Source organism: Chroicocephalus ridibundus, chromosome 1 (genome assembly GCF_963924245.1).
Source record: "Chroicocephalus ridibundus chromosome 1, bChrRid1.1, whole genome shotgun sequence".
NCBI classification, from domain to species: Eukaryota; Metazoa; Chordata; class Aves; order Charadriiformes; family Laridae; genus Chroicocephalus; species Chroicocephalus ridibundus.
The window spans coordinates 73942962-73962098 of NC_086284.1; the positions used below are offsets into that span (position 1 = coordinate 73942962).

Consider the following 19137-nt stretch of genomic DNA (forward strand, 5'->3'; position numbering starts at 1 on the left):
AAGTTCTCTAATAGCTAGCCATGAACTGCAGTAATCTAGCCATGAAATTAAAACACAAGGACAGAAAGCCTACCATTCATTTAACATTTCAGACAAACATTACCAACACTGAATTTTATGTCTGTACACGCGTGGTCCTTCTTTAAGCATCAGTGTCACGTCCACCACTCATACCAGACAGGGTAATTAAGCTTACATTTCATACACAAACTCTTAACTTGGGAATCAAATTATTTATTTCATAAAATATAAATCCAACCAGCACACCTTATGATTTAATTTCTTTCTGCTCCACCGGTTTCAGATGCCGTTTAATGACAAGCTCTCCCTTGCTCGTAAGAAAGGTGTCCGACATTTCCTCTTCTGTTGGCAACCCATAAGGTAGTTTCAGTGGCTGTATTCTACAGGCAAAAGAGTTTGCTTAGTGAAGTCCTATGACTGGAAGAGTGTTATGTTAAGTGTTCCAAATTAAACAAGCTGTTAACAAACCTTATCAGATGTTTAACAACTTTCAGTTTGGAATTCACAGAAGGGATATTTTTGTGCAGTCTTGGCTGGTGTGCCTATATAAAGGACAGAATAGGTTTTACAAATGCATTGCCAAACCCCAAATCTCCGTTCACTGAACTTTTCACACTACCAGTAAAAAAATAAACCATATTTGCAAAGATAAGATTTAGAGAAATAAGTTTTGCATCATGTACATACATAAAAACACAAAATCAAAACTTGATCAAACTCTTGATTCCAGTAAAAGGACAATTTCAGCTTTATTCCCATTACGTTATCAATATATTCTAATTTCTTCCAACTGTTAAAAATACTATAGGTAGAAATATACATAGATGTATAGATGTTTAGGGGTAAGACTGCTTGCTTCAGTTAGATCTTAAATTGATCAAGCAAGCATTGTTTCTCTGTAATATTACACTTACTAGACAAATTTTTGCACAATGTGCAGTTGGCCTGATGCAATTGACATCTTTGACACAAACTCTGTTTGAAAATATATCATCCCTTTGGGATTTGGAAGCCTTTTCATTAACAAATGAGTCTTATTTACCTTTCTGCAATAGCTGAATAATATGACCTACAGAGAATATTGAATTCAATGAATTTACAAATCTATTTTCATTACTTTAGCAGAATTCTCAGGGTAAGGTTCTCTTCAGGCATGCATAGCAATACCATACAGCAATATTTTGAATTCCCACTAAATGAGTGTTTAACATTAATGTTCCTCTCTGCTCTTAAACTCATCATCGATTTCTCAATTACACGTATAGCAGCTGTAAAGCAATCCAAATTTTGCAACTGCAAAATTGAGGTCCTTAAAAAAAAGCCACCACCTAAATTCTACCCTATGTTTCTACATTTCTGGTGTACACAATAAATATAAAGAACAACAATCATACTTTTACGAGTCCAAGATCATGTATTATCTTCTTTTCCCAATATGGGCGACCAACTACACTTTTTATTCTAGTAACAACGTGGATTTTGTGGGGCTGCTCAGGGTCACCTCCATATTTTTCATGATCTCCAGGTCGCGGCTGAAATACCTAAAATAAGAAGTTCACAAAAACAGAGGGTTTTTTCCTAAATATCTGAATTACTGCTATAGCTAACAAAATAACTCTCTAAAACATCCTTCGACTTTGGTAAAAATTCTTACACGTTTAACTAGCTTTCTTTTCAGAAGATCAAAGCACCAACAAGTGACCTCAAATTTAGCTTTTATAACATTAAGTCAAACTTATTTTTATAACAATTTTCACTCTTGAGTTTGGCCATATAACTGCATAGAAATACATGGACAATACTGTACCAGCACAGCACTTAATTCACATGTATCTCGTTGAAGAACCTCTGCTTAGCCTCTGAATGGTAAGCTTTTCCACAGGCTTTATGAATGATTTTAACGAAAAGAATCAAATGACACTAGACGGTATCTTGCAAAAAGATAAACTAAAAATGTAAATGTAAAAATGTACAATGTAAGTCAAACTTCCCACCTCTTTCATTTTAGTTATTTATTGAATAGAATACATCAGTGGAAGGGACCTACAATGATGATATAGTCCCACTGCCTGAGCAGTTCACGGCTGACCAAAAGTTAAAGCATGTTGTTAAGGGCATTGTCCAAATGCCTCTTGAACACTGATAGGCATGGGGCATCAACCACCTCTCCAGGAAGCCCATTCAAGTGTTTGACCACCCTCTCAGTAAGGAAATGCTCATAATGTCTGGTCTAAACCTCCCATGGCACGCCCTTGAACCATTCCCATGCATCCTGTCACTGGATACCAGGGAAAAGAGATCAGCACCCCCCTCTCCTCTTCCCCTTCTCAGTAAGGTCTAGAGAGCAACGAGATCCCCCCCCAGCCTCCTTCTCTCCAAAACAGACAAGTCCAGAGTCCTTAGCTGCTCATAGTTATTCCTTCCAGCCCTTTCACCAGCTTTGTTGCCCTCCTCTGGATGTACTCAAGGACCTTTGCATTCTTCTTAAATTGTGGGGCCCAGAACTGCACACAATATTCAAGGTGAGGCTGCACCAACACTGAATACAGCGGGATAATCACCTCTTGAGTGGCTGGTGATGCTGTGTTTGATGCACCCCAGGATGTGGTTTGCCCTCTTGGCTGCCAGGGCACACTGCTGACTCCTACTGAGCCTCCTGCCAACCAGCACCCCCAGATCCCTTTCTGCAGGGCTGCTCTGCAGACACTCCTCTCCCAGTTTATACTTGTGCCCAGCATTACTCTGTCCTAGGTGCAAAATCTGGCATGTTCTTGTTAAATGTCATGCCATTGATGATTACTCAATGCTCCAATCTGTCTAGATCCCTCTGCAAACCCTCTTGCTCCTTGAGAGTTGACAGCACCTCCCGGTTTGATATCATCAGCAAACTTGCTAATGGTGCATTCAACTCCTGCATCCAGATCACTGACAAAGATATCGAACAGAACTGGCCCTGGGACTGAGCCCTGAGGAACACCACTGGTGACCGGTCACCAGTCAGATGTATCCCTGGGGATTCACTAGAACCCTTTGGGCCCTGCCCTTCAGCCAGTTCTTCATCCAGTGCACTGTGAACCTGCTCATCTCTAGAAATCTCTCATATCACAGAAAGCACAGAATTAAGCAGGCTAATACCTATTTTTCAGTTTCTCAACTACTGAAGGACATACCGAGTCTGGAATTCTCGACCTGGTAAAGAGACAACGAACCCACGCTGCGGATGCCATTCCCTCCATCCTCTTCCCCAGCATCTGCAAAGAGAGCAGGACATCACTGGTCAGGTCTTGCCTTCTGTTCAGACTTGCAAACAGATTACACAGACACCCAAATTCAGACCAGGTGACGACAGTATCCCGTGTTTACTACATCTCCCAGCGGCTGAAGAACAGACTGTGCTGACACACACGCTTCAAACTGGAAGAGGGTAGATTTAGATTAGATATAATGAAGAAATTTTTCACTGTGAAGGTGGTGAGACACTGGAACAGGTTGCCCAGGGAAGCTGTGGATGCCCCATCCCTGGAGGTGTTCAAGGCCAGGCTGGATGGGGCTTTGAGCAGCCTGGTCTAGTGGGAGGTGTCCCTGCCCATGGCAGGGGGTTGGAACTGGATGATCTTTAAGGTCCCTTCCAACCCAAACCATTCTATAGTTCTATGACACCGGGCGCCCTCAGGGTCCTCGGCCTTTCCAACGGCCTCGCTCTCCTCTCAGGGATGGCACCGGTCGGGCGCCGCGGCGATGGCGCCCGGGGTGAGGGGGACGAAGCTGGCAGCAGGGCGAACCGTGGCCCCTCGCTCTCCCCGGTAACCGCCCCGCTCTCTCCTTCCCCCTCTCAGCAGCGGCTCCAGGCCGCTGGCAGGGCCGTTCCCCGCCGCCCCTCGCCGCTTCACCGGGAGAGGCCCCCCCCCCCCGCCGCCGCGTCCCGAACCTAACCCCGGCCGCAGCCATCACCTTCCAAGCGGCGGCTGGGCCCCCCACGGCCGCCATCGCGGTGCGTAGTCTTCCGGCCGGGCACCAGAGCCACGGCACTTCGGTTCCGTGCCGGCGGAAGGAAAAGAGTGAGGCACAGCCCCCTTCCCTCCTCCTCCTCCTCCTCCTCCTGAGCTTCAGTTTCTATTCCCGTTGCCCCATCCCCGTTCCCCCCGGCCCCCCCGCGGCGCCCATGTCGCGGGCGGGGGGCGATGGCACCGCCGCGCTGGAGCGAGCCGGGGCGGACACGGTGAAGCGGGCGGTAGAGCTGGACCTGGCGTCTCGGTTCCAGGAGTCGCTGGTGTGTTACCAGGAGGGCATCGACCTCCTGCTGCAGGTGGTGAAAGGTACCGGGCGAGGCGGCAACGGGCGGGGGGGTGCGCTTTGTCAGCCGTTTACTGTAGCCGTTGAGGCGGTCGGTTGTTAAACACCCCCCGGGTCTGTGGGAGGCCGCCAGATGGGGGTGGTTTTGAGGAGAGAGGAGCCGTGTTTGGTGCCGACGGCCGGCCCCGGTCCCTCGTCGCCTCGCGGGGAGGGAGAGGAGAGCTAGCGGTGTCCCCCCGGGGAGACGGGGGGGGCCAGGCAGGGCTCAGGTGTCCCCCCCCGCCTGGAGGAGAACTGGCCTGTGCGCTTTTGATTCACAGCCACGAAAGATGAGGCAAAAAAGCAGCGTTTCCGACAGAAGATATCCGAGTACATGACCAGAGCTGAAGATATTAAAAAGCACATTGAAAAAGAGAAACAAGGTATGGATCTGGTTGTACCCGTTTGCATTTAAATACCTGTTGACATGTGAACATTTTACAGGCCAGGTGGTTAAGACAGGAATCATAGAATCATGGAATGGTTTGGGTTGGAAGGGACCTTCAAAGATCATCTAGTTGCCACCCCCCTGCCCTGGGCAGGGACACCTCCCACTAGACCAGGCTGCTCAAAGCCCCATCCAGCCTGGCCTTGAACACCTCCAGGGATGGGGCATCCACAGCTTCTCTGGGCAACCTGTTCCGGTGTCTCAGCACCCTCACAGTAAAGAATTTCTTCCTAATATCTAATCTAAATTTATCCTCTTTCAGTTTAAAACCATTACCCCTCATCCTGTCACTACACTCTCTCATAAAGAGTCCCTCCCCATCTCTCCTGCAGGCCCCCTTCAGGTACAGGAAGGCCGCTATAAGGTCTCCTCGGAGCCTTCTCTTCTCCAGGCTGAACAACCCCAACTGTCTCAGCCTGTCCTCATAGGAGAGGTGCTCCAGCCCTCTGATCATCTTTGTGGCCCTCCTCTGGACTGTTCCAACAGGTCCATGCCCTTCCTGTGCTGAGGACTCCAGAGCTGGACGCAATACTCCAGGTGGGGTCTCCCCAGAGTGGAGTAGAGGGGCAGAATCACCTCCCTTGACCTGCTGGCCACGCTTCTTTTGATGCAGCCCAGGATACAGTTGGCTTTCTGGGCTGCACGCACACATTACCAGCTCCTGTTGAGCTTCTCATCCATGAACACCCACAAGTCCTTCTCAGCAGGGCTGCTCTCAATCGATTCTCCACCCAGCCTGTATTTGTGCCTGGGATTGCCGTGACCCAGGTGCAGGACCTTGCACTTGGCCTGGTTGAACTTCACGATGTTGGCATGGGCCCACCTCTCAAGCCTGTCCAGGTCCCTCTGGATGGCATCCCTTCTCCCCAGCATGTCAGCCACACCACACAGCTTGGTGTCATCGGCAAACTGTCAGTACCTTCACTAAAAAAGAGACTTCTTTCCTTTTCAGATGGCAAATACCATAAGCAAATCAGGATAGAGGAAAATGCTACAGGTTTTGGCTACGAAAAGCTTTTCCAAGAGTACCTTACTGAGATTGTTTCTGAAGTTTGGGTGGAGGACCCATACATTAGGCATGTTCATCAGGTAAGTAGATATTCACTGTAGCTGATACAGATGTAACTAGTAAAAAAATTCTATGTTACTAAATTAAATAAAACTTTTGCAGTTGTATAACTTCCTACGATTCTGCGAGATGCTAGTTAAGGGGCCGTGCAAAGTGAAAACAATCCACCTCCTCACTTCCTATGATGAAGTAAGTGTCTAGGTTTTGGTTTCTGTTTCCCCATATTCAGGTGATACCACATGCAAATATTTATTTATTTATTTATTTATTTTTAAATATAGATTTGTTCTTACTTACCAGTACTTGTTAGTACTGAAGCTCTGATGCCTTCAGCAGAAAACACAGATTAAGAGAAAAATAAAAATGTGATAGTTGAACATAAGTAACTTTATAAGTTCAGAGTTTTCTGATAACTCTAACAAATTCTTGGTAAGCAGAATCTTAAATGGAAAAGATATTTTTGTGAAAGTTTTGTTGTGGAAAATGTCATCAGAACCAAAGCATCTATTGAGATATGGGTTTTTTTTCTGTTCCAACAGCTGTATGTAGTTGTCATTCTAGAGGCTTTGATGAGCTAAAACCTCTGAGACTATCACTGTGTTTATTTTGGCTCAAATAGCAATTCATATGTAGTTTCAAAGGGCTGAGAGGGAGCTCCTCCTCCACAGTCCTTAGCAAGTGTATCTGTAATCTGTCTGCCCTTTATCCTGTCTTTGAAACTGCAAATCTGCCTTCATCCAAGTTACTTTCTTTTGGTTTAAGTTACTACTAAAAAGGTTTTGATGATGAGTTTAGGAAGAGGTGACCACAAGTAGAATATAGGGTTAAAAAAAAAACCCACCATGTTATTTTTACCTTTAACAGGGTAGTGGGAGGAATCAGCAGATAAATGGCTTGGAAGAAATACAACAATCATTGAGGAATTATGGAGTAACACTGACTATTGCATTCTCATCTTCAATACATGATCGAGAAATTAGGTGGGTAATATAAGAAAACAGTGAATGACTTATTTGAAGTCAAACTACTTAACCCTAACTTTTGAGACAATTTCTAATTACAGCTGTTGTTAACAAAGTGGAAGGCAGTGGCCCTCATGGGATAAAATTGGCCCTCCATAGTTTCATGTGTGCTAAGCATGAACGTAATAGTAGATGTCTCTTTATACAGAACAGTGTCTTCCATGGTTCATACAGGTATCACCTACACTAGGAAATAATTGTGATTGAAACAAGGAGCTTGTGCGCCATGTGGATATAACTATTTTTTTTATTCAACATACTCATAGTATTCAAATTTTTGAATTTTTAAAACAGATTCAACAATGGATGGATGATTAAGATTGGAAGGGGTCTTGACTATTTTAAGAAACCACAGGTATGAATGCTTTGACCTCTTTAATTAACTCATACTGTAGAAGAGCTCCTTCTGCGTTCACCATGTCGATTCTGTTTATTTCTGCAGGGTCGTTTCAGCATTGGATACTGTGACTTTGACTTGCGACCTTGTCATGAAACAACAGTGGATGTCTTTCATACTAAACATACAAAGAAAATGTGATCAGATATGACTGCTTTTAATGAGTGTTTTTATAAGCATAAAAATGTAAGACTGGAAGATGCTGCTTGAGTCCAACTGTCTACCCTCAGAAGCAACTCTTCTAAGTACTTAATCTAACACAGCTTTTTATTATCTATAGATTTAAGAATATTTGAGGCTTTTCAGTCTGAGAAAATGCAACTGTACAATTCTTCCATTGTACTTCTCCCGTAATCTTAATTAGTACCATCCATGTCTAGATTTGATCTTGATTTCATAACAGACCCTCAATACTGTCTCTCAAAGACCTCTTTACTGTCATTTCTATTTTTACTATTAATTTTGTCCTGAGCAAATTTTTGGTTTTATATCTTTAATTGACCACCTCACAAAGATTTGAGGCTGGGCTGCCACATGTCCTCTTTTATAAGCAGCCTTATTTATTTCCTTTAATTCCTGTATTCTAATCATGACTACTGTTCTGCTGTGTTTTGGTCAATCCCATAATACCTGATTTCACAGACTTTAATAGTAACCCCAAATCTAACATTCAATTTTCCAAGCTCCTTGTTTATAAACTTTGTAGTGTTCAGTATACAGACATTTCAGGATCATCTTATGTGTCTCTGTGTGATGGATTTTGGGATGGAAAGGATGCAGACAGCTGTATTCTTTTCCTGACAGTCCTATCTGTTTTTTTATTCCATGATGTATGTCACATACCTGATTTCCACCCTTTGCAACCAGGTGTGGAAAGGTTGTATGATCCTCTCCCAGTTTTTTTCCCTGACTCGCAAATTTAATGTCCTTCCAGCTGGTCATGCCAGTCTCAACTGCAGTAAGCTATTTCCTTGCTACTAAGATTGTCCCCTAAAAAAATAATAATTCATTTTTAAATTCTTCCAGGCGTTGGATACCCTGAAACTTTCTTGGTGATAATGATTCTAAGGAATATGCTAATTGGAAAAAAGACAAAGTTTTTTCTTGTCTTTCTTTCATTCTTTGTAAACCGGAAAGTATCACCTGAGCTGCTGCTTCTTTTTCTTCTTATACAAAAGTTCTTGATCACTGTCAGCAAGAATCCAGCAAAATCGTATATTCTGATACGAAGAATAGACAGGCTTCTTTTTCAGGTCCCATCAAAATCTTTTCAGCCTCAGGACTGATAGGTGCCTTATGCTTTCTGCATCTTGTAATACAATATGCCTGCATATAGTAGGATGTTTATTGTTAGAACTTTCTCTCCTATGTTTCTTTTTCCTGATAGCCGGTGTATTCCATTATAATTTTTTTTAATTTGCTTTATTCTTTTTTCACCTTCTGTCATCTAATGCTGCTATTCTTTTGCCTCTAATACAACAAATCTATTCCACAGCTGTCAAGAAGAAACAGAGCTGGTCTTTGCCTTGTTCTCTGGGTCACAATTTGCCAGTGGTCTGCCGCCTTTATCCTTTTGCATAATAATTTCGCAGCTTTTCGGTGTTACGTCAGCAATAAGAATAACATATGTGCCACAGAAGCTGTATGCCACCAGTTGATCCCCACAGGCACTCTGTGGAAGCTCCCTGGCTTGCTGCTGTGATACTAGGTTTCTAGTCACTGTTGTCAATTTTATTCAGTTGTGTATAATACATTCCTATTTTTAATGGAAATAAAGGTTATTTTTTATTATTTGTAGTTTTAGTCATCTGTTTGAATTCTTCTCTGCGCTACACGGGGTAATTCAAGGAAGCTGGGTAATACCTTATAGATCAGCCATGTCTGGGAGAAGGTTCACTTACAGTGAGCTTCTGAAACGTGAAGCTTTGTATCTTTTAACCTAGTCCAGCAACTTCAAACATACAGGGACAAAATGAAAAGCCACCTTAAATATTTTAGATCAACTTTAAATTTTAGTATTTGGAAAGTAAATACAAATCTTTGTTTTCTGCATCCTGTAATACAATACGCCTCGCTGTTCTAGCAGTAAGCCCCTATGATGTGGTCGTCTACAAATACGTCGAGAGGTAAGCATCATCTTCCCTCTTTTGCCTGTTCATTGCTAGAACTTTTTCTGTTTTCTAATTAGAATACAATTCACTAGCTAAGACTACAGATTTCCTTGTGATTCCTGTGGGTATGCAATATATGTATAAGTAAGCCTTTAGTGACACACCAGTTGGCACTGCCCTGCAATTTTTTACCTATAAGCGCTTTATCTCTGAATAGTTCCTTTCTCTGTCAGTAGGAACACCCTGTGTGAAGAGGAATGGGCATCAGTGAATGGGAAAAAAAAAATTATCAGAGAAATCTAAGAGTACGGTTCAGCAACCATTTTACTGACTCCAGGCCATGCTCTTCAGTGCTGTCACTCAACCCATACATAGTCAGGTCATCACCTGGATTGTGCAGGCAGAACTGTCCCTCCTGACATCATCTGCGGAGATGAGTTTAAGCCACCACCCCGTCTGGAGCCAGCTGAGTGTCATTCAGTCCTACAGTGTGACTGCGAGTCCTAGCCAAGGGCTGGATTCACCCCCATTGACAGCCCTCCGTAGCTAAAGGTAGGTGGCTTCTGTGCTGTGATTTCCTCCTGGGATTGCTATCTTTTAAAAATGGCAGTGTGCAAGTAACATAGTAACACCTCATAGGCCTTTGCAGGCCTCACTTGTTAAGAAATATTTGCTGCTAATGGTCTTGTCTGCACAATTTAAATAGCAAAAGACTGAAGTATTCACGAAAGGATATACTGCCTAGCGCTTCCTAATCTGACTGTCTGAAGCCTCCTTATTTGAAGAATTTCAGTCGCTGCTTACCACAACCTGCTTATCTGACAGTTTGGTGAAGAATGAGTTGTATAACCTTGTAGTATATAAACTGCCTCATTGGGCATAGTTCTTATAAGCAAAGGCTGTCTCTCTGCTGCTCTCTGGTCTCTCCTATAGCAATAAACTGCTGATGTTTTGACATGATCAAAATTGCATTCCAGTTATTCTGTGACAGAATTTGGTGCCGTGGCTTGGATTCACATGTTCTGCTTCGCCTGGGAGGACCACAGACTGATGCCTGCCGAAACCTCCTTGGTGCCACTAGGTAAGTGACCTTTTGAAATCCCTACTGGAGCTTCAGCCGAGGGCCGTCTGTATGGACAAGGACGCTGGAAGTCAGAATGTCCTTACAGACCTAATCATAAGTCTTTTAAGTCCAGCAGGATTCAGTCATCCTAACTTTCTATCCAACTCTTCCTTCATGCCACAGCCTCTGAAACATGATTAGGATAGCCCCAAGGACGTAGACATAATTGCTCCTTTACTTCCTTTAGGCCAGACTGGACCTTATTTTTCTTGCCCTATTAACAGCAAGATTGTTTCTTGCCTAATTGATACTGGTGTTTCTCAATCTACTTTATGTCCCTCTGATTTTCCTGCAGTTCCCTTACTTCCAGAAGTAGTAAACGCTGTTGGTATTTCAGAACAACCCATATGTCATCCAGTAACAAGCCCTTTGTCTGTAACTATCCGCGTCATTTCTGGATACTATGCTTTCCTTTGAAGTCCTACCACCCCAGTTAACCTTCTGGGAGAAGACTCTTATTGTGCCATATATCGTGCCCTGCGTGGAATTTACCTTGACATGCTCACACCTCGACAAGGTGAATTTATGGCTTTTTTGCTTGAGGAACCTCCCACTTCAAATTTAACTAACTCTACTACTCAGGGGCAGTTTGGTGAAGAAAGAGTTGTATAACATAAAGGTATATAAACTCTGTAACTGCCTCCTTTGTGCAGAGTTCACATCAGGGGAGTTTGTCACTGCCACGCTGGGTTCTCTCCTGTAGCAATAAACTGCTTCTGTTCTGTCCTGATCAAACTTGCATTCTGCTTATTTGGCAACAACAACGAAATGTATCTTGAACCTTTCTTTCTTAATGTCACTTTATATTGAGCTATTATTTTTAACATGAAAACTGTCATTTTCAGTTCCTTATTGCCTTTCATTAGCAGATTTTCTCCTAGGTAGTAACGTAAGGAACCTCCTTCTCCTAGATCTGTATTTGCAAGTGTCTTTCCTAATGCAAAGTATTCCCACTTTTATCTTAGATACCAGTACCTATGGCAGCAGCGACTCCCAGCTTTGTGCCAGGCAGTGCAGGTACAAAGGAGGCACGTATATCCTCTGTCCCAGTTAGCCTCTACTGCCCTCATCACATAAACCCCCACAATGAACTTCCTAATCCTTCCCCAGCTTTTGCGCATCCATGGACAAAAGCCCTAATCCAGGGTGGAGCTGCGTGACTGATTCACTACACAGTGGTGAGCTTAGTTTACCACCATGTTGGTACAGCGGAGGCAGAGGGTCACCACCACTCTGCAAGAAAGGACTTTCAACCAGAAACCAGGGGGAGATCCCCCTCCACAGAGCTCCAGGGCTGAGATCTGGCGTTTGAGCTACTATCTGCAGAGAGCAGGATGCAGCCCAGGGGATGCAGGGCAGCAGCGCAGTGGCATCTACCCCATCCCATCTGTGGTAGCCATTTGTACCTTCTCTGCTACAGAGCCAGTTGGGGTGCCTCCACCATATTCCCTCGTGTAAGCAGCGCTGATGTCTGTCAGCACGGAGTGATACAGGGCTGCAGCCTGTTGCAGTGGCTTACACCCTTACATGACTAATAAGAGAAATATTCATCTTGTAGAAATCGATGTTTTAATTTTGTTTTCAATAAATTAAAGAGCAGCAGGAGTTTAACTTACATTTTCAAAATGGAAGTCACATTAACATTATCATATTCTCACATAGCAGGTTCCACCTGCTCTGCAACTCAGCATCTTGTGGACACACTCTTAGTAATGTTGCTGCTAGCGTAGTGGTTTCATTTGGGCAAAACTTACTGCCAGTAAGGCTCTTCACCAGTTCACTGCACACTGCTGGTGGCAGCCACTGCTCCGGCAGATCAATGTTACAGACTTCAATCCTTCCATGCTTTACATCCATATCTACTTTAACATCAAGAACAGAATCTTTGTAGACCATGTTAAAACAAGTGCTAACGCTGAACTTGGGTGTCTTTCCATACACCCATTCCCAGGTTTGTAGTTCTTTAGTTTTATTATTAATTCCAGGAAGCACAGTCTCATCAGCGGGATTTATTAAGGTGATGTGATGATCTGTTTGGTGTTGTGTAGCATATTCTTCAGCAATGGCATCCAGGAGCATCTCACAAGTTAAACTAGGATCCTCTTCAAAGAGATTTTTCACTGAGGCGGGCACGCTAGGAGTGGCATTGCTTTTTATCCCTTTATAAGGACTTTTTAGCACAGATGATAAAACAAACTTATCTGCACTACAGAGTAAGGTACAGTGGTGATAAGCAGTTGTCCGTCCCAGCTTTGCAGCAGTACCTGAGATTTTGTAATGTCTATCTAGCAAGATATCATACCTGTCAGTGACGTGTACATCTAATTGGGGGCGCAAGGCTTTCAGTGCCTTCACAACCAGTTTCAGGTTTTCCATTCGTTCGTATTTTTTTTTGGATGTAAAGAAAGTCAAATTGATATTGCCTAAGTCATGGTAAACTGTCCCTCCTCCACTTCTCCTCCTGGCTAGTTTTATATTTTTTTGCCGCAATAGCCTGAGGTTGCATTCCTGCCAGGGATTCTGATGTCTCCCTATTACCACAGCAGGGGAATTTCTCCAGAGGAAAAGGACCTGCCGGTTCTCTAAATTCATGTGGTCATGGATCCAGTCTTCCACAGCTAGATTTTGGTAAACATCATCAGAAGTAGACTGGATAATGAGGCTTCCGCTAGTTGTGCTCCTGAAGCCAACTTTTGGAGTCCTGAGGATGCAGGATAGCTGAAGGCAGTTCTTTAATGATGCCTGGAGTACCATGTTTTTAATAACTGGACAGTAGATGGAAGGAACACTTGATCTGGTAAAGCTGAATGTGGCAAATGCGCAACCTGTTGTTGTGACAGGAATGAAAATTGCTAGTGGCAGTCATGATACAGTCACGCTCTTCCCAAAGCAGCAATGCTCCCCAGCTGGTGCGAGTGACAAGGCACGTTTCTCCTCCTGAAGCTAGTGATGCCATTCAAGTTCAAACCCTGACGAGCGCTTAACGTAAGAGCTGGGGTTGTCAGAGCGACTTCTCCTCGCAGTCCTTAATGCCTAAAAGGCCAAAGGAAGAAATGGAATTAAACTGTGTATTTTCCCCTCGCTCAATAGAGCCATGCTAATACAATTTTACTTTGTGTATTTTGGTTAGTTTTAGCGATCCAGGTTTTTTTTACGTTGTTCTGAGAAGAAAAAGGGGGCGCAACAAGTTCACGAACTTGCGGGCTCAGCGAGGAGCCGGCCAGGCGCGGGGCTCGCTGCCGCGGCGCCCGCAGCGCCCTAACGAAAGGCCGGCCGAGCCCCGCGGACTCACCGCAGCCGCTACCGCCGTCCCGGGCGCCGTTCCGCTGCGGGCGCAGGCGTTCCTTCCACGCTGACCCACCCCCCGCTCGGGGCGGCAGCCCCGTCCTCCCGCCCCGCAGCCGCCGGTAACTCAGGGAGGGGAGGGACGAGGCGGCGCCGGCGCCTTCCGCTTCCCGCGGTCAGAGGTGCCGGGGGCGGCCCCCGGTGTGTGAGTGGGTCGGGGAGGAGAGGAGAGGATAGATCGCGCCTCTGATGGCGCGGGGTTGGAAGCGGTGTTGTCCCAAATCTGCGTTCGTTACCGGGTGTGCAAAGAGCTGGTCCACACAGCGAGGCGAGATATTTGTTTATTTCATTTCTGCGCAGAGGTGGGTGCCAGGTGGTTCGTCCGCAAAGCTGGCACGCCTTAGCTTATACTTCGTAAGCTGTTATATTTTACAAAAACCCACTAACCGGCACACTGTACTTATCTCGCGATTTCACAATAAGCTCCTGTTGGCTGCTTGTACTCTCGCTTCAAATTAAAGGTATAGTACACTCGCAAATTACTACGCTTGCTCAGTGGGGTCTCATCTAGGAGGCGTATAGCTTAAGATTTGGAGGTGTGGTTTTCACGTTAGAATGAGCTAAGTTCACCTAAAGGACACATACTTTTTATTTTCAACGCTTTGCAACAACCAGCAAAGGTTGCAGTTTTAACAGAATGCCTCAGTTTTCCCGAGTTAGGTTCCTTGTGTCTTTTTTTGCTATCTACAGGCCGATTCAACACACTTATTTTCTTTGATTGCCCAAGGCCTTTTCTTCCTTAGCAGCATCTTCTCTGCTTTGCCTTCACCAAGGGGAGCGGGTGGCAGCACAGTGAGGAGCCACTGCTGACACCACGGCCAGGGCTCTCAAAAGAGAAATAAAGGACGACTCAGAAATGTGGAAATCGCCTTCACCTGAAAACGCTTCATGTGTTAGATACACGTAACACATAGCAACAGATCCTTACTGTTGCTTGCTGGTAGGCTTGCTGTGAAACCTCTTTTTCTCATCTCTGTTTAAACAATCGGTTTCTCCCCTGCTTAAAAAAATTATTTTAAATCATCAAGATAGAAATATTTCAAGCGGAGAAAGAAGTCCAAGACAATCGATTTCAATAGCTCTGTAGTTTAAAGTTATTTGCCATCAAGATACTTGCATCTGCTGAGTTCTACCTCAATATCAATTAAGTCATGCAGTTAGAAGGTTTGTTATAATTCCTTCTGTCGATGGCTGATGAAAATAAAAATCTCCTCTTTTTATAGGCTCAATCTGAATAAAATGAGATATTGGTATTTGCATTATCTCAGTACTGTCGTTGGCTAAGTTTTTAGAAATTGGAGCTTCTGTGCAGGCAACCTACTACAATCATAATGGTGCTGTGGTTTCTTCTCAGCTTGTCTATATGGTAGAAGTGCTCCTCTCTTCTTTTGAGGTTGAATTCATTCTTCCATTCAGTTAACTGTTTGAGGTTTCTTTGGGGTTTCTTTTGGCTTTAGCAGGAATTGAAATTTCGTTTCAGACACCTTCAAACACTTATCTACACTACGGAAAGACTTTTTTTTATTTTCAAAAAAGACTTTTTAAACTTAATTCTTGAAGAAAGTTTATAAACCTTGAGGAGATTTTGAAAATACTTAAAAGTCATTAGAGATTGGCTAAGTTCAGTTAAAAAGTTGCTTTGGCAATACAAGATGACCTCTAAGCTTCCCAATTATTATTATTAAACACAGCAATATTTTCTTAGATTACCGATCAATTTCATGGCTTTTTCAGATGAAAAGTTGTCTCAAACAATAATGGTGCAGCTGGGGGAGGCTGAGAAGGAGTGAGAATGATCAGTTGCTGTGCAACGTGCAGCTGAGTAAGTTAAGTCTCTCTAGCCCAGTAAAATAAAATAAAATAAAAACAACAAAAAAACCAACCAAACAAACAAACCACCACAACAAGCTAACCCTCAAAACAAACCTCCTATGGGAAGAGATTGTAAAATGGTAAGTGATATTAAAGAAAGTAGGTTGGTATTGATCTTCACTGCCTCTCCCAACACGGTAACTGGGAAGCATCGGGTCATGCCAGCAAGAGGCAGATGCACAACAGATAAAACGGATGATTCTTCATGCAAGACCCAGCTGTGCAGTTCCTCACCATGGGATGTTCTGGATGGTAGAAGCTCTTGTGAGTTCAAAGGGAGACGGAACGAGTTAACACAAATGCACAGAGGCTCGACAAATACATAGAAACTATCCATGCCATTCATGGAGATACAGAAACTAAACGTTGGTAGCATAATCCAGTAACCAGCTGGAAATGGACGAAGACTAGATAATTAAAGATGTACTGCATGCAGCAGATTGTCTTCAGATTTGCATTGATTTAAGCCATTCTTAAAGTCTACCAGACCTTAGCTATAACTGTTCTTCAAGTGCTGTTGTCTGTATTTAAATTTACGCCATGAGCCGATGCTCAGCACTACTAGTTGAAGTTTTTATCTGCAGTAGCATCTACATGGGCAAATATGTGCTATATACCTCTCGCTGGTGTACATGTATTCATAAAGGATACCTTGCATGCTTTTATTTCTCATTCCTCCTCAATATTGGAGTGTGAAGACACAAAGGAATTATAAAGAAAAAGGGTGGGACAGTGGATTGTGATACTTCACATAGACTAGTCCTCTTGAAGACGAACAGTTAGTGGTAATTTTTCTTCTTTCTAGTTCTTAGGAAGAGGTGGTTTAGGAAGAAACACCAAATCAAAATTTAGGTGAAACAGTGAAATTATTTGAGGATGCAATTTGGGTTTGGATACGAGGTGTTCATATGTTTGCTTTACCAATAAAGAAAACTGTTTATGATGAGGCCTGAATTGCCTTTACCTCCTGATTGAAGAAGCAGTACTAGAATAGCTATATTCCCTGAAAGGTGAAGGGGAAAAGAAGGTGGATAAAGAGTGAAAGGCTTCAGACATTAACAGTGTGAGTTTGGGGTTGTTTCCTACTGAAGAACTGGATCATTGAGAGCAAGACAGTTCTTTACCAAACTCTTAAAAGAAATATGTGGGTCTAGCAGGGCAAGCAAAAAGTAACAAACCATCACCAGATGCGTGCTGGTGGCCATCAGTAGGAGAAACGGAATCTAAAAGGAGCCTGATGTGACGTGTCCCAGCACTTGGCATGTTGTATTGTCACATTAAAAAAAAAAAAGTAATTCTTTTAAGCAGTTCGAAATGGGCATAACTTGTTGCTAAACTAGACTGGTGACAACTGTTCATGGGGGTGAACTATTCTGTAATGCATAGGATAAAAATCACATGGTATTTGTCCATAAAAATGTGCTTATTTAGTGTTCCAAATATTGGAAAATCAACTTTTGAGGCAGTTGGCAGAATGCAAAAGTGAACCTGGGCACTTTAACGGTGGTCGGAGGAAAAGAAACGCATCTTGTGGGACTCCTGACCTTGCTAAAACACAAAAATGCTGGGCTAATTTGTTTCCAATGTGGAGATTTGCAACGTGTCGTTTTGCCACGGGGTGTCACTAAAAAGATACTGTGGGCTGTTAGACTCTGTTTTTCCAACTTGGAAACTGTGGGCCTAACCAAGGCGATTCTGTTCCTTTAATTAGAACCAGAACTTGCTAGAAATGTAAAGTCTGCAGAATACTAGGTGGACAGGTAAACAAGTCATGGGTCTGTTTCTGATGTGCTGAAGGATATAATAGACATGCAACAGTAAATACCTCTCTTGAAAAGTGGCTATTGCTGAAGACAAATGCAGCAAGATAATGAGACAGAATGTTTCTAATTCTGTCAATAAGCAAAAAGTATGAATTTATAAACAGGATTACGTTACATTATAAGCCAGCAGAAGATCATGACAGAGAAAATCAGAATATAGAGTCAGTCTTTGGTAGGATCCAGCAAAAACTGCCTTAGGGATACTTATTCCAGTTATTTCTCTCAGAAATGCAACTCTGGATTCAGTCTCTGCGTGCAGTAACCCCAAATCTAACCAATGTTAATTTTCACAGAGCCGCGAGCAGCAGCCTAAAGAGGATTTATTACTTTCCTCATTTGCTCTAGCAGGAGCTGAATTATGCATGAAGATGTGGCTGGGGCAAGAGGGAAGAAGGCAGCTCGTGTTAGCAGAAAGGCGGTTGAACAAAATCATAACAACGCCTCCATCTTCTTCCCTGCGGACCCAACTAACACCTTTCTAGATTTGACTTTAAATATCCAGCTTGTCAACTGGACTTCCACAGTAAGAGGTACTCTGGTCACCTCAGGTCTGCTGTTCCCATCATAAATCTTGACGTTTTAAAAGTCTTTAGAAATGTAACATTCTCCCAACTCATTTTAGAGAGATTTTCCCCCATTTTCTGTCAGTCCTTAGAACAAAGACCTCCTGGTAACAATTGGAGGTCTTTGTTTTTCATGGGCCACTAAGTAAGCCAGACTTACACTGTTGCTGTGGCTTCAAGTGTGATGGCTCAGCAATTCTGCATTCATATTGTACTGTATTCAAATAGCTGTCAATGGAAACTGCTTGAATTTCCCATCAGACAGCTCAGTGACTACTCTAATAATGAAGTTAAAATAATTATTTGGATTTCTCTGCTGGAAACACAGGAAAGGGGCAAGTCTACCAAATTAACACCAACACAAGAAAACATCTCTGCCATGTTATGTTGGCTAACAGGACTAGTGCCCTTCTGACTCCTTAAACAGGCCATGCATTCTGCGACAGAAACACCTCCTTGATGCCTGCCCTAGCCCCAACAATCGATGTAATTTGGAACAAACTATAATGTTTCTATATCTGGCCTAATTTGTCACAAATTTCCAGGTGTGGTATCTGATACTTTCTCAATGGATAAAGTGTACGTGCCATGTTTATTTCTGTCTTCACTCAGCCTACTGAGGATGCATTATGTAGGAAACTGCAGGTTTGGGAGGGTGAGGTTAATGTAGGAGAGGTAGTGCAAAGCTATACGAATGCCATATTCTATGTGGATCTAAATAATAACCTTTCTGAATGTGATTTTTCAAATTTCTTATGTCTCAACTACTACCGTATAAATCATGTATCTGCAAAATATGATTATTTTTGCCTTTGAAAACAATCCTGCCTGTGAGTTTCATTCTTACTTTGATCAACAAAGCTTTGTTTGTACACAAAAAGCAACTGCTCTGCACAACATTAACCAGCATTAACATACAAGAGAGAACTCACCATATGTCACTTAAAGAAAACCATAGACATACCAGAACAAAACCAATTAAAAATATATAATTTCACTCCTAAAATTATT

At 43.2% G+C, this 19137-nt stretch overlaps 3 protein-coding genes across 3 annotated transcripts; 1 reads left to right on the top strand and 2 right to left on the bottom strand.

The window, feature by feature from the left end:
* Positions 1 to 213: 213 nt before the first annotated feature.
* Positions 214 to 4152, bottom strand: MRPL30 (mitochondrial ribosomal protein L30). The gene is given in 5 exon segments (XM_063339707.1): positions 214 to 401; positions 490 to 563; positions 1416 to 1562; positions 3192 to 3272; positions 3973 to 4152. Coding segments are annotated over 5 exon segments (615 nt in total). The 3' UTR covers positions 214 to 268.
* MITD1 (microtubule interacting and trafficking domain containing 1) lies at positions 4056 to 9237 on the top strand. Its single transcript, XM_063339653.1, has 7 exons — positions 4056 to 4337; positions 4635 to 4736; positions 5754 to 5890; positions 5973 to 6059; positions 6735 to 6850; positions 7187 to 7247; positions 7335 to 9237. The coding sequence occupies exons 1-7, from the start codon at positions 4184 to 4186 to the stop codon at positions 7428 to 7430; spliced, it is 753 nt and encodes a 250-aa protein (XP_063195723.1). The 5' UTR covers positions 4056 to 4183; the 3' UTR covers positions 7431 to 9237.
* Positions 9238 to 12073: 2836 nt separating this feature from the next.
* LIPT1 (lipoyltransferase 1) lies at positions 12074 to 13953 on the bottom strand. The gene is made up of 2 exons (XM_063348986.1): positions 13816 to 13953; positions 12074 to 13556 (listed from the first exon to the last, which is right to left on the bottom strand). The coding sequence occupies exon 2, from the start codon at positions 13275 to 13277 to the stop codon at positions 12156 to 12158; it is 1122 nt and encodes a 373-aa protein (XP_063205056.1). The 5' UTR covers positions 13278 to 13556; positions 13816 to 13953; the 3' UTR covers positions 12074 to 12155.
* Between the last annotated feature and the right edge of the window lie 5184 nt (positions 13954 to 19137).